Source organism: Chamaea fasciata, unplaced genomic scaffold (assembly GCF_029207755.1).
Source record: "Chamaea fasciata isolate MVZ Bird 193981 ecotype frontalis unplaced genomic scaffold, bChaFas1.0.hap1 SCAF_25, whole genome shotgun sequence".
NCBI classification, from domain to species: domain Eukaryota; kingdom Metazoa; phylum Chordata; class Aves; order Passeriformes; family Sylviidae; genus Chamaea; species Chamaea fasciata.
Window position 1 is genome coordinate 2473545 of NW_027094110.1, and position 20432 is coordinate 2493976.

The following is a 20432-nucleotide window of genomic DNA, read 5'->3' on the forward strand; positions in this document are numbered from 1 at the left end:
AGAGAGTGAGATAGCGACGCCCGGCCAGGGACAGGGACAGGGACAGGGACAGGGGACAGGGGAGGGAGCAGGGAGGCCGGGCAGACACACAGACAGCAAGGAGGAGGATGGAGAGGCGAGGAAGAGGAGGAGGAGGAAAAGAGGAGAGAGCCCCCCCCACACCACCCCACGCTCCCCGAAACCCGCGTGGGGTTTTGCCGGTGGTGCTGGGGGGGAGCAGAGAGAGCTCTGCCCGTCCCACGGCAGCGAGAGCGGCAGGGCTGGTCCCCCCACCGGGGAAAACAAGGCCCTGGAGGGAGGCAGTGGCAGAGGAAAACACCCGGGGGGGTGATCCCGAAAATCTGCAGGAGGAGCGGAGAGAGACAGAGAGGTGGGCAGAGGTGCGAGTGGGCAGCTGGTGGGAAAGGGCTGCTGGTGCCCCAGCCCTGTAGGGATGCTTCGGGGATGCTCCATGGGCTCTGCCGTGGCAGCAGGAGGTGCTGCAGCCCCTCTCCCGGGCCCCAGGGCTGCAGGAAATGCACCATGTGGGTGTTATGGGCTCCAGGAGGTGCTGCAGCCCCTCTCCCGGGCCTCAGGGCTGCAGGAAATGCACCATGTGGGTGTCATGGGCTCCAGGAGGTGCTGCAGCCCCTCTCCCGGGCCCCAGGGCTGCAGGAAATGCACCATGTGGGTGTCATGGGCTCCAGGAGGTGCTGCAGCCCCTCTCCCGGGCCCCAGGGCTGCAGGAAATGCACCATGTGGGTGTCATGGGCTCCAGGAGGTGCTGCAGCCCCTCTCCCGGGTCTCAGGGCTGCAGGGGATGCACCATGGTTGCCCTGTGGGTGTCGTGTCCCAAGGTTTGAGGAGCTGAGCAGCACCCGTGGCTTCCTGGGCCCTTTGTGGCCGGGTCATGCCAGCCCTGTGGCACCTTTTGGACACCTCCTGCAGCCCCAGCCCTGGGGCTCAGCTCCTGCCCCACTCTGATGTCCCTCCTTTCCCCTGGCCTGGGGGGAAGAGCCCCGTGCCCTTTTCAGACACCCTGAGCAGGGACAGGAGCTCCCCAAGGCTCAGTTCCCTGCAGAGGCTCCAGCACCCAGGAGCATTTCTCATGTGGCAAGAGCTCAGCTCAGCTCCACCACAGGGGAACACCTGGGAGGCTCCAGGCTCGGCCCCAGGGACACCTCTGGCACTGCAGCCCTTCAGAGCTCCCAGATTTCCATCTGGGCCACTTCCAGAAGATCCTGGAAGCTCCCAGCATGTTGTTCCTGTGAGAGAAGCGCTGGTTACCCCCAGGAAAACCCCTCGGTGCTCACAGCCAGCCGGGAGTCGAGGCTGAGCTTCACCTTGAAGCCATCGAGGTGACACGGTGGAGGTGGCAGCTCACAGAGAAGGGAAAGTTAACTCTGCCCCAGCCCCTGTCCCCGGGCTGGTTGTTTGTCACAGGGACAGAAAGGAGGAGGAACAAAGGTGACTCTTTGTGCCTTTGTCCCAGCTCTTCGTGCCTGGGGACACCAGGACTTCCCTCCGTGGGACAGCCCTGCCCTGGCCTCCAGGGAAAGTGAGGGGCACAGAGCTCTCCCTGCTTGGTGGGAGCACAAAAAAACCTCACCCCTTTGGGGATGGGGAAAAAAAAGGCAAAAATCAGGGAAAAAAAAGTTAAGGGAAAACCAACGGATGCAAAAAGAAGACGGAGAGAATTTCTCCCCGTTCCGTGCCGTGGGGCCGAGAGCTCCGGGTGTGGAGCTGGCACAGAGGGGTGGCACGGGGGGCCTCGTGCTGGCAAATCCCTGCCGGGCACATTCCCACTGGGAACAGCATCCCAGCAGCAGCACGGCACAGCCTGGACCCCTCACAGCCTCCTGTGCTGCCGAGGTGACCATCAGTGGCACGTCCAGCCTCCTGCTGACCAGCAGGACGGTGTCCGCAGCCGGACAGTGTCTGCAGCAGAACAAGCTCCCCACCACCCCTAGCTGTCCCCAAAATTCCAGGTTTCCCCGGTTCCCTGGAAAGGCACAGGCAGCGGAGGCGCCCGGGCTGGGAGCAGCAGGCGTCACCTGTGCGCTGACACAGCCCCTGGAGAGGGGGAGACAGGAGGAGACAGAGAAGGCAGAGCCCCCCCGGCCCTGCTGGCCCTGGGTACCTGGGTCTGGATCCTGTTGAGCCCCCGGAACCAGAGGATCTGTCCCCTCCTCAGCTCCATCTCGGCGTGGTCGATCTCGTCCACGTCCTCGGGCAGCTCCTCCTCGGGGATCTCCTCCTTGGTGATGCCGTGCCCGGCTTCCTTCAGGAACTTCAGGTGGCTGGTTGGCACGGTGCAGATCAGCTGGGGACGTTCAGGGACGTGTTAGGCCGAGGTGGTGGCAGTGCCACCAGCCCCGGGGAGCTGCCAGGATGTCACTGTCACTGCTGGGTGTGGCCCTCGGCAGCAGGGTGGGCATGGGGAGGGGATGAGGGACCTCCTCTTGCTGCTGGGGTGGGGTGGGGCATCAGCCCCTTCCTGAACACCTTCCTAAAGAGCTGCCCTGGAGGAAAACCGGGGAGAACACGGGCAGGGAGGCAAAGATTTTGGGATTGGCCCTTACCTGGCCCCACAGGAGCTCTCCCACTCCGATGAAGATGCACCAGAACCACTGGCTCAGGGTGAGCCCGGAGCAGCTGAAGGGCTTCCCACCGAACTCCACGATGATGATCTGCACCGCAGGAGACAAGAGTCACACCCCGGGCAGCTCCCAGGACGTGGAAAGGTCCCCTTGGGCCACACTTATCCCTCTCCTGGGACTGCAAGAGGAGCAAGGACCTCACACCCAGGCTGGGAATTTTAGGAGCAAGGACCTCACACCCAGGCTGGGAATTTTGTGGAACACCACAGAGGAGCAAAGGACCTCTCATCCAGGCTGGAAAATTTATGGGACACCAGAAAGGAGCAAGGACCTCACACCCCGGCTGGGAATTTTAGAAGCAAGGACCTCATGCAAATTTTTTGGAACTTTTGTTGAATTTTTTTGGCATTTTTCCTTCCAGAAAGGAGGAAGGACCTCACACCCAGGCTGGGAATTTTGTGGAACACCAGCAAAGGGCAGGGACCTCACATCCAGGCTGAGAATTTTAGGAGCAAAGACCTCTCATCCAGGCTGGAAAATTTATGGGACACCAGAAAGGAGCAGGGACCTCACACCCAGGCTGGGAATTTTGTGGAACACTAAAAAGGAGCAAGGACCTCACACCCAGGCCAGGAACTCCCCGAACCACCAGATCCCCCCTCCCAACACTCCCTACCCCCCAAACCACAGAACCCCAAGACGTTTTGGCCCGGCAGAGATTTAAACCCCACCCAGATCCGTGCGCAGGGACACCTCCCACCCGCTCAGCTCGCTCCACCCAACCCTTGGCCGGCTCTGGTGCCACCAAGCCCCAAGGGGACAGGGCAGAGGCGGCCGCGGGGGCTCACCTGGGCAGCGAAGGTGCCCAGCACCACGGTGCAGAAGATGGGGTTGCGGTAGATGGCCTCGAAGACGTTCCTCTCGCCGTGGATCTTGCGGGCGTTGATCTCGTTGAAGAGCTGCATCATGACGAAGGTGTTGAAGACGATGGTGTAGTGCTCGGTGGGCGGGGAGTGCAGCGGGGCGTTCCGGCCGCTGTCGATGTCGAAAAACTTCTCCCCTGAGCAGGAAGAAATGGGGAGTTGGGGGAAGGGGGAAGAGAGCAGAGGATGAGGTGATGCTGCTTTTCCTTCTGCTTCCTTTCCTTCAGGATTAGGGCAGCCTGACCCTGCGCCAGCCAGGCTGAACCTCAATATCCTTAAAAAGGATGAGAAGCTCCATCTCTGCATCCAGGAGCGAAAGAACCCTCTCTGGGTCACCCCTCTGCTCCCCACCCATCGCTCACAAAGCTCTGTCCTGCATGAGGGCGCCGGGACAGTGACAACGAGGGTGCCCTTGGTGGGTTGTGGGCAGGGAGGGGACTCTGCCCCTTTTCCTTTGCTCCTTCCGTTTTCCTTTTCCCCTTTCCCTTTTCTTTTCCTTCTCCTCTTCCTTTTCTCCTTCTCTTCTCCTTCTCTTCTTTCCTTTCCTTCCCTTCCCTCTTCCCTCTTCTCTTTTCCCTTTCCTTTCTTCCTTTTCCCCTTTCCTTCTCCTTTTCTCCTTTTCTCCTTGCCTTGCCTTGCCTTCCCTCTTCCTTTTCTCCTTTCCCTTTCCTTTCTTCCTTTTCCCCTTCTCCTTTTCTCCTTTCCCTTCCCTTCCCTTCTTCTCCTTTTCTCCTTCCCCTTTCCTTTCTTTCCTCTTCTCCTTTCCTTTCCCTTTCCCCTTTTTCCCTTCTCCCTCTCTTTTTCCCCCCAGGGCCCCCCGTGGCCGCGGGCTCACCGGCGAAGAGCAGCGTGAAGATGATGGTGAGCTGGTAGACGGCGTGGCCCAGGATGTTTTTCATCATGGTGCGGGAGATGAGCGGCTTGTTGCGGCCGTAGGGTTTGCGCAGCAGCAGCGACTCCGAGGGCGGCTCGGTGGCCAGCGCCAGCGAGGCGAACGTGTCCATGATCAGGTTCACCCACAGCATCTGCACCGCCTTCAGCGGGGAGTCCTGCGGGAGGGGGAGCACGTCACACCACCAAAATCCACCTTTCTTTACCTCTTGGTTTCATTCTCCTCCTGAAGAGAGCTCCAGAATTGCTCCGGGGTGTTTAGCACCTTCCTAAAACATTCTCACATTTTTCTCCTTTGCTCCAAGGAGAGCACGGCCTTCAGGGGACAGCGCTAAGAGCAGGAGAACACATCATGGCACCAAAATCCACCTTTTTTACCCCTTTGTTTCGTTCTCATCCTGAAAAGAACTCCAGAATTACTCTGGAGTCCCTTCCTAAAAGACTCTTCCCAAACATTTCTCCTTTGCTCCAAGGTCCCTGCGCCACCTTCAGAGGAGAGTCCTGAGACAGGGAGAACACATCATGGCACCAATATTGACTTCTTTTCCTTCTTTGTTTCACTCTCATCCTGAAAAACCTCTCCAGAATTGCCCTGGGGTATTTAACACCTTTCTAAAACACCCCCCAAATATTTCTCTTTTCTCCAAGCTCCCTGCACGGCCTTCAGGGGAGAGTCCTAAGAGCAGGAGAACACATCCCACCACCAAAATCCACCTTTTTTTCCCCTCCTGGTTTCGCTCTCCTCCTGAAGAGAGCTCCAGAATTGCTCTGGGGTATTTAACACCTTCCTAAAACATTCCCCAAATATTTTCTCCAAGCTCCATGCACGGCAATCAGGGGAGAGTCCTGCAGGGGAAGAGTAGAACATGTCACGCCACCAAAATAAACCTGGCCCATTGAAAAATAATCCACAGGAAACCTGTGAAATCCAACAGGTTTGTTCTCCTGCTCTGCTAGGAAAAAAAAAAAATCCACTGAAAATCTGTTAAAAATCAAGAAATTTATTCTCCTGCTGCACTGAGAAACGATCCGCTGAAAACCTGTGAAACCCGACAGATTTATTTTCCCGTTCCATTGAAAAAACAACCCACAGGAAACCTGTGACATCCAACAGGTTTGTTCTCCTGCTCCTTTGAAAAACAACCCACAGGAAACCTGTGACATCCAACAGGTTTGTTCTCCTGCTCCTTTGAAAAACAACCCACAGGAAACCTGTGACATCCAACGGATTTGTTCTCCTGCTCCAGCGAAGAACAATCCACTAAAAACCTGCCCAACACAAGAAGTTTATCTTCCTCCTCCGCTGGAAAACAACCCACTGGCAGTTTGTTAAAAATCAAAGGAATTTATGCTCCTGCTCTCTACCTGAGTGATGCAGGCGCCGGTGAAGGCCACGACCACCATGTCCCACCTGCCCAGGTGAGACCCCCCAGGTGTCACACTCACCCAGGTGAGACCCCACCATGTCCCACCCACCCAGGTGAGTCCCCCCAGGTGTCCCACCCGCCCAGGTGAGCTCACCTGCGTGATGCAGGCGCCGGTGAAGGCCACGATGACGGCCACCACGTTGACGGTGAGCTGGAACTGCAGGAACTTGGAGATGCTGTCGTAGACGTTGCGGCCCCACATGACGGCCTTGACGATGCTGGTGAAGTTGTCGTCGGTCAGGATGATGTCCGACGCCTCCTTGGCCACGTCCGTGCCCGCGATGCCCTTGGGGACAAAGCCAGGGCTGGGTCACCGTGCCCTCCTGGCTCTGCTGCTCCCCGGGAGCGTTCCCAGCGGGAAAAGCTCATGGAGATGAGGCCGATCCGTGCTCGGCAGTGGCAGCAGAGCTGCGTCAAGGGCAGCCCAGCTTTGCCTGGGCATGTCCCAGACAGAGCCACGGTGCAGAAAAGCTGGGAAAGGGCTGGGAAACGGCCAGAAAAAACGCAGGAAACAGTTGGGAAACGGCTGGGAAACGGCAGGAAAAAAGGCAGGAAAGAGCTGGGAAACGGCTGGGAAATGGCCAAAAAACAGACAGGAAACAGCTGGAAAAAAGCTGGGAAACAACCAGAAAAAAGACAGGAAAGAGCTGGAAAACAGCTGGGAAATGCCCAGAAAACAGACAGGGAACAGTTGGGAAATGGCCGGGAAACAGCTGGAAAACAGACAGGAAACAGCTGGGAAACAGCCAGAAAAAAAGGCAGGGAACAACTGGGAAACAACTGGGAAATGGCTGGAAAACTGACAGGAAACAGAAAAAAAGCTGGAAAACAGACAGAAAAAAGCCAGGGAACAGCTGGGAAATGGCCAGGAAACAGACAGACAACAGCTGGAAAACAGCTGGGAAATGGCCAGAAAAAAAGGCAGAAAACAGCTGGAAATCAGCTGGGAAAAAAGCTGGAAAACAGCTGGGAAACAGCTGGAAAAAAGCCAGGAAACAGCCTGGAAACAGCTCCTTCCTCATGCCAGGGAATGGCTCCATCCCGGGCCGGGCATCTCTGCCGGGCGCCCAAAGGAGGGAGAACTCGGCCCCGAGGTTTGTGTCCTGCAGCCATTCCCAAAATCCTCCCGCAGCATCTCCGCAGCCCCGGGCCGGGCTGCGCTTCCCGGTGCCGGCACAGCGAGGCGCTCACCCCGCAGGAATTCCATGCAGGAATTCCCAGCCGTGCCCGAAAACCCCTAGATTCCCCGGATCCCAACCCCACCCCGAAGGGGAAATCCCTGCCTGTTGCAGGGCATGAGGCTTTTATAGGGGAACAGCCTTCCCTGCTCGTCCTAAAGGCTCTGGAATTGCGTTTGGATGTTCAATACATTCTTAAAAACACATCCCCCCCCAAAAATATCTCTCATTTCCTCAAAACTCCCTGTGCTGCCTCCTCACCCGGCTCCTGCTCACGTCCCTAAAATTAATCCACAGGGAAACTGTTAAAAACAACAGGATTCTTTCCCTGCTCCTTTCAGACACGATAAAAAAGCGTCAAAACGGAGTTTTCCACCATAAATAAATTCCCAAAGCCTGATCCAGCACCATGCCTGGAATTGGGGTGAAGAGCTGCAGGGAAAACCAAATCCTGGGGCTCCCACAGCTCTCCTGGGTCCAGGACAGACACCAGGACAGGGCAGGGGATTCCCAATCCCTTGCTCACAGTCCTGCGCAGCTCAGATTCAAATCCAACACCATAAGAAAACTAATTTTTTGGATTTTTAGGCCATCCCACAGATTTGAAAAAGAGATTTCCACGCTCTGGAAGCAACTCCAGTGGAATAAAACTCATGGAGAAAAGGAAAAAAAAACCCAAAAAACCACAAACCCCAGGCTGGCCCTACCATGGCAAAGCCAACGTCTGCTTTCTTCAGGGCTGGGCCGTCGTTGGTGCCGTCCCCTGTCACAGCCACCACCTGCCTCTGGTCACCCACGGTGCTGTCGATGATTCCTGCCACGGAAAACGAGGAATTCAACCCCAAGGGAAGGCTCCCAGCGTGGATCAGGCTGGAAAAAGCCCAGGGATGAGCCCCCGGGGAGGGGCAGCGCCCCACCTTTCACCAGGGTGTGCTTGTCCGTGGGGGACGAGCGCGCCAACACCCGCAGCTTGGGCCAGATCTTGTCCAGCTGCTCCTGCTCCACCTGCAGGGACAGGGAAAAGGGAAGGGAAGAAGTGAATTCCCCCTCCAGGAATCTGCTGTCCCACCCGAGAGCAAATCCCAACCGGGACAGGAAAATGGATTCGCCCCGAACGCTGCTGAGCGTGCCAGCAAATTCCTTATCCAAGGGAAAGCCAGCAGGGTTCTGGAAACCCACCAGGATTCTGAAAACCCATCAGGGTTTGGAAAAACCATCAGAATTTGGGGAACCCATCAGGATTTGGGAAATTCGGCAGGATTCGGGAAACTTATCAGGATTCAGAAAACCCATTAGGATTTGGGAAACTCAGCAGGATTTGGGAAACCAAACAGAATTTGAGAAACCTGGCAGGATTCAGAAAACCCAGCTGGATTTGGGAATCTTATCAGGATTCAGGAAACCCAGAAGGATTTGGGAAACTCAGTAGGATTCTGAAAACCCAGCAGGACTTGAGAAACCCAACAGAATTTGAAGAACCTGGCAGGATTCAGAAAACCCAGCAGGATTTGGAAAACCCATCAGGATTAAGGAAACCCATCAGGATTTGGGAAACCCTTTAGGATTTGGGAAACCCATCAGGATTCAGAAAACCCATCAGGATTTGGGAAACCCATCAGGATTCGGGAAACCCATCAGGATTCAGAAAACCCATCAGGATTTGGAGCCTTTTGCTGCTGGCGCTGCCTCCCTCCCCCGTGCTCCCCGTCCCTCTCTCCCACCTCTCCCTTCTCGTTGCGGATGAGGCGGTTGAACTCCTTCCCCTCCAGGCACAGGAAGTCCTCCCCGGGCAGCAGGATGCCACACTTGGTGGCGATGGCGCGGGCGGTGTTGATGTTGTCCCCTGTCACCATGCGGACGGTGATGCCCGCGCGCTGGCACTTGAGGATGGCATCGGGCACCTGGGGACGGGGACGGGGTTGGCACTGGGAATGCCGGGAGAGGGGCAGCTCCTCGTCCCTGGAAGGATCTGGGAAAGGTTTTGGAAGGGTGAGGGAGCTGCAGCTGCCACCCCAAGGGGAAGGGACCTCGCTGCCACCTCGCTGCCACCTCGCTGCCACCTCCCTGGGTGCCAAGGTGCGGCCAGGCCATCCATAAAAACAGGAATTCCACCCTCTCCCAGCCCACTAATGGGTTTATTCATTAGGGAGCAGTGAGGGAACAGGGGATATCAGAGCGAGGGATGAGCAAATCGGATCAGGAGCCTCCAGAGCCGCTGCAGCCGGGGGATCCGTAATGCAATTCCCAGATTGCCAGATCCCTGAACATCTCATCAGGGACCAGCGGAGCAGCGTGGAGAGTTCCAAATCAGAGTCCAGAGGCAGGAACGAGGGGATTATTGCATTAGCCCAGCAGACAGCTCAGAGGGGAAAACAACAGAGCCCAGAGACTCTTCCTGGCTGCTTCCACCCACCCTTGGTGCAGCCCGGAGCAGCACAGACCCTGAAGATCGGGAATTTCGGGTGGGAACATGTGGGCTCGGGATTTTCTGAGCCTGAGAATTGCTGAGCTCTTCCCAAAATCTCTTTCCCAAAACAACCTTGTGTAAACAATATTCCTTTCCCACAACAACAGGTGTCGTTTGCTATTTCTGTTACCCAGCCAATGAGAAAACTGTCAGCCCTACGGGCCAATAACGTGGTTTTTTAGCACAGCGTGTTATAAAAGAGCAGAATAAACTGTAAATAAAACCTTCGGATTTCTACTGCCTCCTGACTGGAGTCAAGCATCTTTATCTCGTGTCCTGTTGTGACAGGAGCAAGCTGCCATGGTATTGTTTAGTCCAAAAAAATGGGAGAGAAAGAAATTCCTGCAGCAGCGAGCTGGGGGCACACCAGGGATGGGATTCCTAAGGGGATCAGCAGGAAAAGGGCCGGGAACAGCACAGGGCAGGGGGGATTCAGCACCTCGGGCCGTACGGGATCCTCGATCCCCACCACGGCGATGCAGGTCAGGTCAGACAGGATCTCGTTCTCGCTGTCCCAGTCGGGCTCAGCGTCCGCAGGGAAGTCCCTGAAGGCCAGGCAGATGGTCCTGAGGCCGTGGCAGGCCATGGGCTCGATCACCTTCTTCACCATCTCGTCCCTGTCCTTCACCTTGAACACCCGCGGCTCGCCGTTCTTGTCCAGGATCTTGGTGCACCTGGGGCGGTGTCACGTTCCTGTCACCCCCTCTGCAAAAAGGGGCTGTCCCCCTTTTCACATCTTCCTACAGCTTCCCAAAACCACCCCAAAAACACCCGGCACGTTGCTGTCACCCCATCCACAAAAGGGGCACATCTCCCTCCAACCTTCCCAAACCCACCCGAAAACCACTCGCCACATTCCCGCCACCCCATCTGGACACCCCCTTCCCACACAACCCCCTCCAGCTTCCCCAAAAACCCACCCCAAAAACCCCACCCAACCTCTCCCCTCGCCCCGTGGGGCAGCCAGACCCCCCCAATCCCACAGGAAGGGGAGCAGGACGGGGATTTACTTGCGCAGGATGATCTCGGAGGCGCCCTTGCTGTACATGCGGAAGCCGCCGCCGCCGTTCCGCAGCACGGTGCTCATGGACTTGCGCACGGAGTTGAAGGTGTAGACCTTGTAGAGCTTCTCCTCGGGCACCTCGTTGCGCACGGCCTGGTAGTCCTGCTTCAGGTCCAGCACGAAGCCCAGCAGGGCACACTCGGTCTTGTTGCCCACCTGCCGGGGCAGCCCCCCTTCCTTCTCCGGAGGCTGGAGAAACAGGATGGAGTTGGGAGTAAGAATCCCCCTGGGTCAAACAGAAACGTGAGGATGTCGCCCTGGTTTTCAGCCTTCGGATTGTTTACATTCTCGGACTGGAGTCTCTCACGCATTTAACGTGGGCAAAGCAGATTGTTTTCATTTCCCTCTGTGATGGACTGCTGAATCGAGCACCGGGCTCAGAGGGGTGTTCCTCTCATCTCCCAATCCTTGATCAAATCCCAAATCCTGTTTAAAGCTCAAATCATAATCAACTCTCTCTGCTCATCTCTCAGCCTGAGTGAGCGTGGTTCTTTCGTGTCCCTAACAGTGACACGAGGGTGTCTTGCAATATACAACCAAAGGCACGGATTCTATTCCCAATCTGTTCCTCTTTATCTCGTAACTCCGGGCAGGAGGGGGCTGGTGCCTTCTGTGAACGGCCAGATGTGGGCCTGAGAGATTTTTCCCAAAGGAAACATTTCTCAAGGAAGTTTCTTCTCAAAACAATCTTGGCGGGCAACTGCCCTTTCTCAAAACAGCCTTTCCCTGGTGGTCTAGTAGTTAAGATACGGTGCTTTCACTGTGACCCAGGTTCAATTCCTGGACAGAAAAAACAGCAAAAACTCCACCTAGAGAAAGACTGGTTTTGAGAAAAGGCCTTCGTGAGGCTGGTTTTGGGAAAGGCCTCCAGGAGGCTGGTTCAGCCCTGCAACAAAGGACTTTGCTTCTCCTGATCTTACCTCACAGACTGGGGGAAGAAAAAAAAAAGAGCAAACACTCAAACCGCTGCACTAGATTCGGCAAACAGAAATGGGTGAAAGCGAAAAAAACCCTTTTACAAAGCGGAAAGCAAAACAACCACCCATCGCCAGAGTCTTCAACGAAGAGACCCCAAAACCCAGGTTTGGATGCCAAACCCGGGCCGTGGACAACAACAACAACAACAACAACAACAAGAAAGAGGTTTGGCGCTGCAGCCCACCAGGATTTTGGAGGTGTAGGCGGAGTTGATGGCCACGCCGTGCACGATGAGGTCCAGGATTTTGGGCAGGATGGCCTCGGGGTCGGGGATCTGGCGGTAGTGCGTGTCCCCCACGTAGGCCTGCACCACGGTCATGCGGTTCATGGTCAGCGTGCCCGTCTTGTCCGAGCAGATGGCCGTGGCGTTGCCCATGGTCTCGCAGGCGTCCAGGTGCCTCACCAGGTTGTTGTCCTTCATCATTTTCTGCAAGAGCAGAGAAGGTCAGGGTAGGGACGGCCGAGGACGGCAGGGGACAGGGAACTCTGCAAGCCTGAGACACTTACAGGAATGCGAGGTTTTATTGCGAGGGTCGTGAGGTAAAAGCAAAAGGGGTGAGAAGGGAAAAGGGCCAAGGGGCCAAAAAGGGCAAGAAGAAGGGCTGAGGACCCCGTTACAACACACTGTATCTTCATCTCTAATGAATATTCTATTTTACATTAACCAACCGGCGCGAGACACAAAACCTACAAACTTTGCACGCAGCCTATCGGAACTGCTGTACTACCACATTAACCTGCATTCTAAACTCTAAAGATTGCCTTTTCTTATCTACCTTTCCCCTGATCCCTCGGGGGGCGCCGCTCCCCGGACCCCCTTTGTTATCACCCAACCCATCACCAGCTAATCGCCGTCCTCCTGCCCGCCCTGCCCACATCTCAAAGCCGCCTTTCATTCCTACACCCCTCACAGTTTATGTTTTCAGCATTTCCTGTCAGGCAATCACGTTTGTAGGCTTTCCCCGTCTCACCTTTCCCGACGTGTCAGGGCGGAGAGGCGGGATTCTCCCTCCCTCCCTCCCCTCAGGCCGCGCGCAGGCCTCACCTTGACGGAGTAGGCCAAGGAGATGGTGACGGCCAGCGGGAGCCCCTCGGGGACGGCCACCACCAGCACCGTGACGCCGATGATGAAGAACTTGACGAAGTACTGGATGTAGATGGGGGTGCACTCGGCCAGCCAGGGCCGCTTCTGCACCCCGAAGGTGTCGATGACGAAGTAGAGCACCAGGATGATGACGGTGATGGCCGACATGAGCAGGCCTGGGGAGGACGACGACGTGAGGGGACAAGAGGGGACGGGGACAGCCCTGCCCCATGAGCTCTGGGGTCACTGGGGACAGGGTCAGCCATTCACCACCAGCTCTGGGGTCACTGGGGATGGGGACAGCCCTGCCCCATGAGCTCTGGGGTCACTGGGGACGGGGACAGCCCTGCCCCATGAGCTCTGGGGTCACTGGGGACAGGGTCAGCCATTCACCACCATCTCTGGGGTCACTGGGGATGGGGACAAGGACAAGGTGAAGGGACACAAGGGACAGGGTCAGCCCTTTCACACCATTTCTGGGGACACAGGGGGCAGGGACAGCTGTTGCTCAGCAGCTTTGGGGTCACTGGGGAGAGGGACAGCCCTTCCTCACCAGTTCTGGGGTCAGAGTGGACAGGGTCAGCCCTTCCCCACCAGTTCCGGGGCCAGAGTGGACAGGGACAGCCCTTCCCCACCAGTTCCGGGGTCAGAGTGGACAGGGTCAGCCCTTCCCCACCAGTTCCGGGGTCAGAGTGGACAGGGACAGCCCTTCCCCACCAGTTCTGGGGTCAGTGTCACTGTCACTGTCACTCACCTGCCTTCCCGATCTGCACCGCCAGGCGCGTGAGCTTCCCTTGCAGCACCGACTTCTCCTTCTTGGGCACTTTCACCTTCTTCTTCTCCTTCTCCTCGTTTTCCACCCCCTCCTGGCTCTTCAGGGGCTGGATCTCTAAGGCCACACCATCCTGAGTTTTAGCTACAGCCCGGGGGGGTTAAAAACAAGACACCACGTGTGAATAGGAGAGAGACCCGGAGAAGCCTGGCGGACACCACGGAGGAGGAGGAGGATGGTGGTGGTGGCAGAGAGAGCGAGCCAGAGAGAGAAATCCCAGGACAAGAACCACTCCCGAGCACACACGCGTCCGAGCACATGGAAGCTCCGTGTCCCAGGGCCCTGCCGCTTCTCTAGGGGTGATTTTCTGTCACCTGCCCCCTGCCTACGGTGAGGTGACTCTGGCACCGGTCACACCTCCGCAAGAAACCCTCTAGGCCAGATTTCGGGGTCTCTTCCAGCCTCGAGGCATTCAGCGGGCTGGGAGAGCTTTGGGATGAGCCCGGAGATGCTGCAGTGCCCCCAGTCCCTCGATGAGTGTCCCCCAGTTTCCCCCTGGTGCCGCCTCAGCGGTGCCCTGTGGGCAGCCCAGCCGGCCAGGGAAGCCACAGGGAGTGAGATGGAGGGGAAGGGTTAGAAATTGGGATGGAGATTGAAGAGCAGGGAGCCAGGAATCCTCGAATCCCAGCCCGGAGCCATCCACCACGCCTTTGGGACCTCAGACAGCCCCGGCTTCCCGGTCCTAAAATTGGGCTAATCCAGCTGGAAGGCTGCCCTGGGGGAAACCCAAGCCTGGAAGCTTTGGAGAGGGATGGGAAGCCCCCCCCCAAAGAGGCTCCTCCTCAGCTGCTGGAGCTGGAGGAGCAGCAGTGGCGCCAGGGCCACCCCGGGACCTGTCCCCTCCTGGGCTGGAGGCCACCCCGGAGCAGCTCCACAGAGGAACCTCCACGGTGACAACAGACCCGACACGGACACAACAAAGCACCCGGACTCAAACTGCTGAGAGGAGAGAGAGAGAAAGAAACAGAGAGAAACAGAGAGAGGTGGAGAGAGAGAGGTGCAGGAATGGGGCTTCCTCCACAGCCTGCAAAGAACAGTGTGAGAAACACTGGCGAGGAGACGCTCACGGAGTCGAGGCCATGGCAGGACAGGGTGCAAGCGTCCCCCGGGCCAGGCCCTGGGGGAGATCTCATCCCAGGAATGCCACGAGGGCACCTCCAGCTCGGCCCCAAACACCAGCAGGGACAGCGTGTGACGGGCACTGAATCACCAAATCCTCAGCTGGGACTCCAGGAGTTATCCCGAGGAAGGGATGCTCTGCCAAAAGTGCTGCTGGAAGAGCCCTGTGCTCCCTGAAAAATGGCTTTTCCCCACGCTGGGACAACAGGAAGGTTCATCCCACAGGGATGCCTTAGGAGTTTAGTTTTTGTATTTCTCACATACAAATGTCGTTTTTTAGTGTGTAACTCTTAAACCCCACAGACGGTGTGAGCTGCTGCTTTTTTCCTGTTTTGCTCAGACACAACAATTCCTCCCCAGGCCTGGGAATCAAGGACACCTCACTGCCTCAGGCCCTGAGAGAGGTAAACAAAAATGAGCTGAGGGGGAGCAAACTGGGGGGGGTAAATAACTTCATTACTTGATGCTGTAATTGAAAAAAATTACTCCCCAATATGCAAATGGACCAAACTTATTGAAGTGGGAAAACCCGTGACCTGCCATCCATTTTTTTTGTCTGCCTGAAAGATACCTGAAAGCCCTTCCATAGACAAAACCACTTTGAATTCCCTTAATTTTGCCTGGCCTCTGTTTTTAGGTAGCCCCAACAAGGCACAACCCAGCCCGTGCCGGCGTTCTGGGGACACCACGACGTGGGGCCTGATATCTCTGGGGCTGAGAGATTTTTCAGCCTGCTGGCAGCTGCTAACTTTTTCCCAAGGAAAAAAAAATTTCTCAAGGAAGCTTCTTAAAACAGTCTCAGCCAACAACTCTCCTTCCTCAAAACCACCTTTCTCCAGGTGTTGTTTTGCTGTTTCTCTAGTGGGATCAGAGAGGTGTCGCTCCTATTCACCGACCATGGCAAGTCTGTATGGGAACACCTTATAAAAGGTAGTAAGAATTAGACAATAAAGCCTTTCTTCTAGTTTTTTTTGCCTTCTGAAATATTTGGAGTCTTTCATCTTTCTTTTGTGTCCTCCAAGGACACCAGGAGGCTGTGCCAGGGCCACCGGCCACGGGACCTTTGCACCCTGTCCCGGGAAAACGAGGCGAGAGTCCCGCCGGAGCAGCCAAGAGCACAGACTGATGAGGAGAAGGAAGGAAGAAGGAAGGAGGAATGCTCGGTAGTTAGTGTGGTGCTGGTTCAAAGGATGGAGAGAGGCTGGCGTTACCTTTGTTGCGGTTTTCGGGGGCTCCGCTTTTTTTACCTGTTCAAAGAGAGAAAGGGTGGAGGGCTGAGCACACGGAGCCACAGGTCCCCGCCCAGCTGGGGGGATGCTCCCAGGGGCCACTCCAGTGGTCACCCTCTGGACACCAAGCCTTGGTTCACCACACAGCTCGAGGCTCTGCAGCTCCTGGGCTGCCCTGGGCACTCCATTCCCAAGGATTCCGATTTTCCCCACCTGTAAATCATCCCCAGAGTGCCAGCAGCGCCTCGAGGGCGCTGGAGCTGCCTCAGATTTTCAGGAGAAGAAACCATGGAGCTCCACAGAGCAGATTTTCAGACGGAGAAACCCTCCTGTTCCTAAAGACTCCAATTTTCCCCACCTGTAAATCGCCCCTACAGCGCCAGCAGCGCCTCGAGGGCGCTGGAGCTGCCTCGGATTTTCAGGAGGAGAAACCACAGAGCAGATTTGCAGGAGGAGAAACCCTCCTGCAGCTCCAGGTCCCTCCCTCCCGCTGCCATCAGATCCGTCTGGGAAGCGCAGACTTGTCCCACACCGTGGGCAGACCCAGAGCAGGGAGGTCTGAGCCCCCAAAATCTGCCAGGGTGGCACATGGGGGTGCCCAGGGCTGCTGCACCTCAACCAGCCTCAGGTGACAGTGAGTTTGTCACCCCACAGCCCCAGTGGGGACAAACTGGTGGCACCCCCTGGCCTGCCCTGCTCCCAGATCCATTGAGCTTGAAGGCTGGGAAAGCTCCAGGCACCGGGTGGCTCCCACGGCAGTGACATTCCCAGTGCCACTCCCAGTGCCACTCCCTTGTCCTGCCACCTCCACGGTGCCAGCCGAAGCCGGGAGCTCCCCAGCTCCCAAATCCTGTTGGATGCCAGAGCTGGGGAAGGCAGGACACACACACGGAGCTGAGCTGGCAGCCAGCACAGCCCGGGAAGCCTCTCCCCGCCTGGCATCGCCTCCCTGGCACGGGGATGCCGGAGCAGCCGGCGGTGCCAGCCCGGTGCTGCTGCCAGAGCCTGATCCCAGCGAGGCCAAACCTGCTGGGCAGGGGATCAGGGAGCTTCCCCAGCTTCCCCAGCAGGGAACCAGCAGCTGGATGTGAAAGCTGACACGGGAGAGGGCTCAAGTCCCAGCACGACGACGGGAACACCTCAGCCTGGCTGCTGTGCCGCCCCTCCTCTGCCTCCTGCCATCCCCTCCTCTCCCCCTGGCAGCTCAGGGAATGCTCAGGAGAGCCTCAGCCGAGTCCTCCAGGGTTTGGATGGGCTAAAGACGCCCTGTGGGCACACAGGACTCACCTTCCCACCACCATGGGGTGGGCAACGAGTACCGGGGGGGAGTCACCACCGGCCCCCCTTCCCTTGGGGATCCTTGATCCCACAGCTCCAGGGTGGAGAGGAGGGAGTTGGAGAAGGGTCCCAAAGAGGTCTGGGAGCACGGGGGGACCACGTGGAGGGACCCCCAACCTGTCCCTGTTCCTGCCTGGGCCAGGGGAGCTGACCCTGATGTGAGGGGAGCCTGTGGGTGCTTCCCAGGAAAGGGAGAAAGGAAGGAAAAGGCAAGTCCAGGGTATTTCCTTACCTTTCTTCACTTTCTTCTCCTCGTCGCCTTCTCCTGCTCCCAAGAGGGTGAAGATGATCCCTGTCTGGGAGTTGATGCCCACGGCAGTCACCACCATCCTGCCCGAGCCCTCCATCACGTGGGTACCTGGCACGGCAGGAACGCCATGGGGACACCGTGAGAGTCCGAATCCCCATCCCACAGAATCCCAGGCTGGTCTGGCGTGGAAGGGCACGGCAGGGATGCCATGGGGACACAGTGAGAGTCCCAATCCCCATCCCACAGAATCCCAGGCTGGTCTGGCGTGGAAGGGCACGGCAGGGATGCCATGGGGACACAGTGAGAGTCCCAATCCCCATCCCACAGAATCCCAGGCTGGTCTGGCTTGGAAAGGCACGGCAGGGATGCCATGGGGACACAGTGAGAGTCCCAATCCCCATCCCACAGAATCCCAGGCTGGTCTGGCTTGGAAAGGCACGGCAGGGATGCCATGGGGACACAGTGAGAGTCCCAATCCCCATCCCACAGAATCCCAGGCTGGTCTGGCTTGGAAAGGCACGGCAGGGATGCCATGGGGACACAGTGAGAGTCCCAATCCCCATCCCACAGAATCCCAGGCTGGTCTGGCTTGGAAAGGCACAGCAGGGATGCCATGGGGACACAGTGAGAGTCCCAATCCCCATCCCACAGAATCCCAGGCTGGTCTGGCTTGGAAAGGCACGGCAGGGATGCCATGGGGACACAGTGAGAGTCCCAATCCCCATCCCACAGAATCCCAGGCTGGTCTGGCGTGGAAGGGCACGGCAGGGATGCCATGGGGACACAGTGAGAGTCCCAATCCCCATCCCACAGAATCCCAGGCTGGTCTGGCTTGGAAGGATCTTCGATCCCATCCCATTCCATCCCCTGGCACGGGCAGGGACAACCTCCCCTATCCCAGTTTGCTCCAAGCCCTGTCCAGCCTGGCCTAGGGCACCCCCCTGAGACCAGGACCCACCCAGCCCCCCTCATCCCAGCCCAAATCCATCCCAGCACCCTCACCTGACAGCAGCATGGGGTCTTTATCCATTGATTTCTTGACCTGGTCTGACTCCCCTGTCAGAGAGCTCTCGTCTATTTTCAGGTCATTGCCCTGGATCAGGATCCCGTCCGCTGGCAGGAGATCACCTGGGAGAGGAGGAAAAACAGGGATCAGCCCAGCCCTGCCTGCTCCATCCCACGGGAATGCTCCAAAAGGATCCAAAACTCAGGCTCAGACCAGCTCCAGAGGGAGGAGAAGCAGCAGGTGGGGTTGGTAAGGGACAGGTGCAATGAAATCCAAGAGCTCCCAAATCCTCGCTGGTGCATGCAGAGTCCTGCGGAGGATTTTGCTCAGTGCTTCCCCATCTGCTTTGAATGAATCCTTCCCAGAGCTCCTGATGCATCCAGAATCCACCGTATCCACCTGCCAAGCGTGGAATTGTGCCCTTGGGAAAACAAACACGGTGCTGGATCAATCTCCTTCCTGAACGGGAGGAATATTCCCCCTGGGAAACGAGGAGCAGGGCCTGATTGATCCCAAGGGCTGCAGCTCCTGCATGAGGAAACATCCACCAACACCTTCAGGCCAAGGAAATATTCCCCAGCATCTCCTGGGTAAGGAAACACTCCCCAGCATCTCCTGGATAACAGAATATTCCCCAGCATCTCCTGGGTAAGGAAATACCACCAACATCTCCTGGGTAACAGAATATTCACCAAGATCTCCTGGATGAGGAAATGTTCCCCAAAACCTCCTGGGTAAGCAAACGCTCCCCAACATCTCCTGGCCAAGGAAATATTCTTCGACATCTCCTGGCCAAGGAAACATTCCCCAACATCTCCTGGATAAAGAAACATCCTCAACAGGGACAAGGTTGGCAAAATGAACTCATTCTGATCCAGCAGCTCCTAAAAGCTGCCAGCCCAGCTCCAGGGCAAGGCGAGAAGGTGAGTGGAGCTCCATCACCTCCACGGCAGTGACCAGAGGAGCTGATGTTTCTCCTCGAGGAAGAAGGGCTGGGAAGAAGCGGGGAGGAGGATCCCAAGGGGAAGCACAGCTCCGGCCTGCCCTGGGGTGATTTTATGATGATTGTATCCCCAGCTGTCTGCTCTGTTTGTGCTGTATGTTGAGTTCTGTGCCTTTCAGGCCGGTTCTGAGAGCGAAGCAGGGAAAGAAGCAGGGAGTTTGTTTTGAAAAACAGTTTTCACTCCTCTGCATTCCTGCTCTGGTGTGTTCGGCTGAGGCACAAACAGCAGTGGGACAGAAATCTTTTCTTGCTTTTAGTTAGTTTTAGCTCGCTGAGGCAGAGAAGCTTCCTGGACTGCATTTTTTCCCTTTTTCTTGGGACTGTTTAAACCCGCTCTGGACTGAAAAAACCAGAGGAGCGCGGGGAGCTCACACCTGTGGCACACCGGGGCCTGGACCTCCGGAGGGACTGATAAGGGACTGATAAGAGCCAAGCTACACCCACGGCAAGGACTTTCTCAATTTGCCATCTCACTCTGGAACAGAGAAAGGTTTTATTGTTCCATATCGCTCACTCTTTATGCTTGTGGGCACTGCTTTTGTCGAATAAATTTTTTTTTCCACTTTCCTCCAAGGAAGTTCTTTTCCCAGACCGGCTGCGGGGAGGGACCATTAGTGTTTGCCCTCCGGAGAAACCCCATTTCAGGGGTTTTCTCCCAAATCCACCCTAAAGCAGGACACGGGCCGACTCACCGTACTTGATCTGGGCGATGTCCCCCACCACGATCTCGGCCACGGGGATCTGGATCACCTGGCCCTTGCGGATCACCGTGAACTTCTGCTCCTGCTCGATGCGGCTCTGGAGGCCCCGGAACTGCTTCTCCTTGCTCCAGTCGTTGAAGGCCGTCACCAGCACCACGATGATGACGGAGAAGAGGATGGCAGCGCCCTCGATCCAGCCCGCCTGCGACTCGCCCTCGTCCTCCACGCCGCCCGTGGACTGCCCGCACACTGCCCCGGGAGAGAATTCCCCTTGGGATAACCGCCATGGGATAACCCCCATGGGATAACCCCAACGGGATAACCCCACACACTGCCCCAGGAGAGAATTCCCCTTGGGATAACC

At 57.0% G+C, this 20432-nt stretch overlaps 1 protein-coding gene across 10 annotated transcripts in view; it reads right to left on the bottom strand.

Moving 5' to 3' along the window:
* ATP2B4 (ATPase plasma membrane Ca2+ transporting 4) overlaps positions 1-20432 on the bottom strand; it is a 57292-nt gene that overhangs the window by 9219 nt on the left and 27641 nt on the right. For 6 of the 10 annotated variants that reach the window (XM_066203803.1, XM_066203797.1, XM_066203799.1 and 3 more), the window contains 17 exons: positions 20060-20317; positions 18361-18486; positions 17341-17466; positions 15753-15788; positions 13345-13506; positions 12552-12766; positions 11691-11933; positions 10476-10717; positions 9905-10139; positions 8720-8899; positions 7916-8003; positions 7706-7812; positions 5915-6106; positions 4338-4551; positions 3428-3639; positions 2562-2669; positions 2120-2302 (listed from right to left, as the gene is read on the bottom strand). In XM_066203803.1, the coding sequence (XP_066059900.1) occupies positions 2120-2302; positions 2562-2669; positions 3428-3639; positions 4338-4551; positions 5915-6106; positions 7706-7812; positions 7916-8003; positions 8720-8899; positions 9905-10139; positions 10476-10717; positions 11691-11933; positions 12552-12766; positions 13345-13506; positions 15753-15788; positions 17341-17466; positions 18361-18486; positions 20060-20317 (2927 nt within the window). The remainder of the gene's footprint in view (positions 1-2119; positions 2303-2561; positions 2670-3427; positions 3640-4337; positions 4552-5914; positions 6107-7705; positions 7813-7915; positions 8004-8719; positions 8900-9904; positions 10140-10475; positions 10718-11690; positions 11934-12551; positions 12767-13344; positions 13507-15752; positions 15789-17340; positions 17467-18360; positions 18487-20059; positions 20318-20432) is intronic. The other 4 variants (XM_066203804.1, XM_066203802.1, XM_066203806.1 and 1 more) reach the window with 2 other exon arrangements.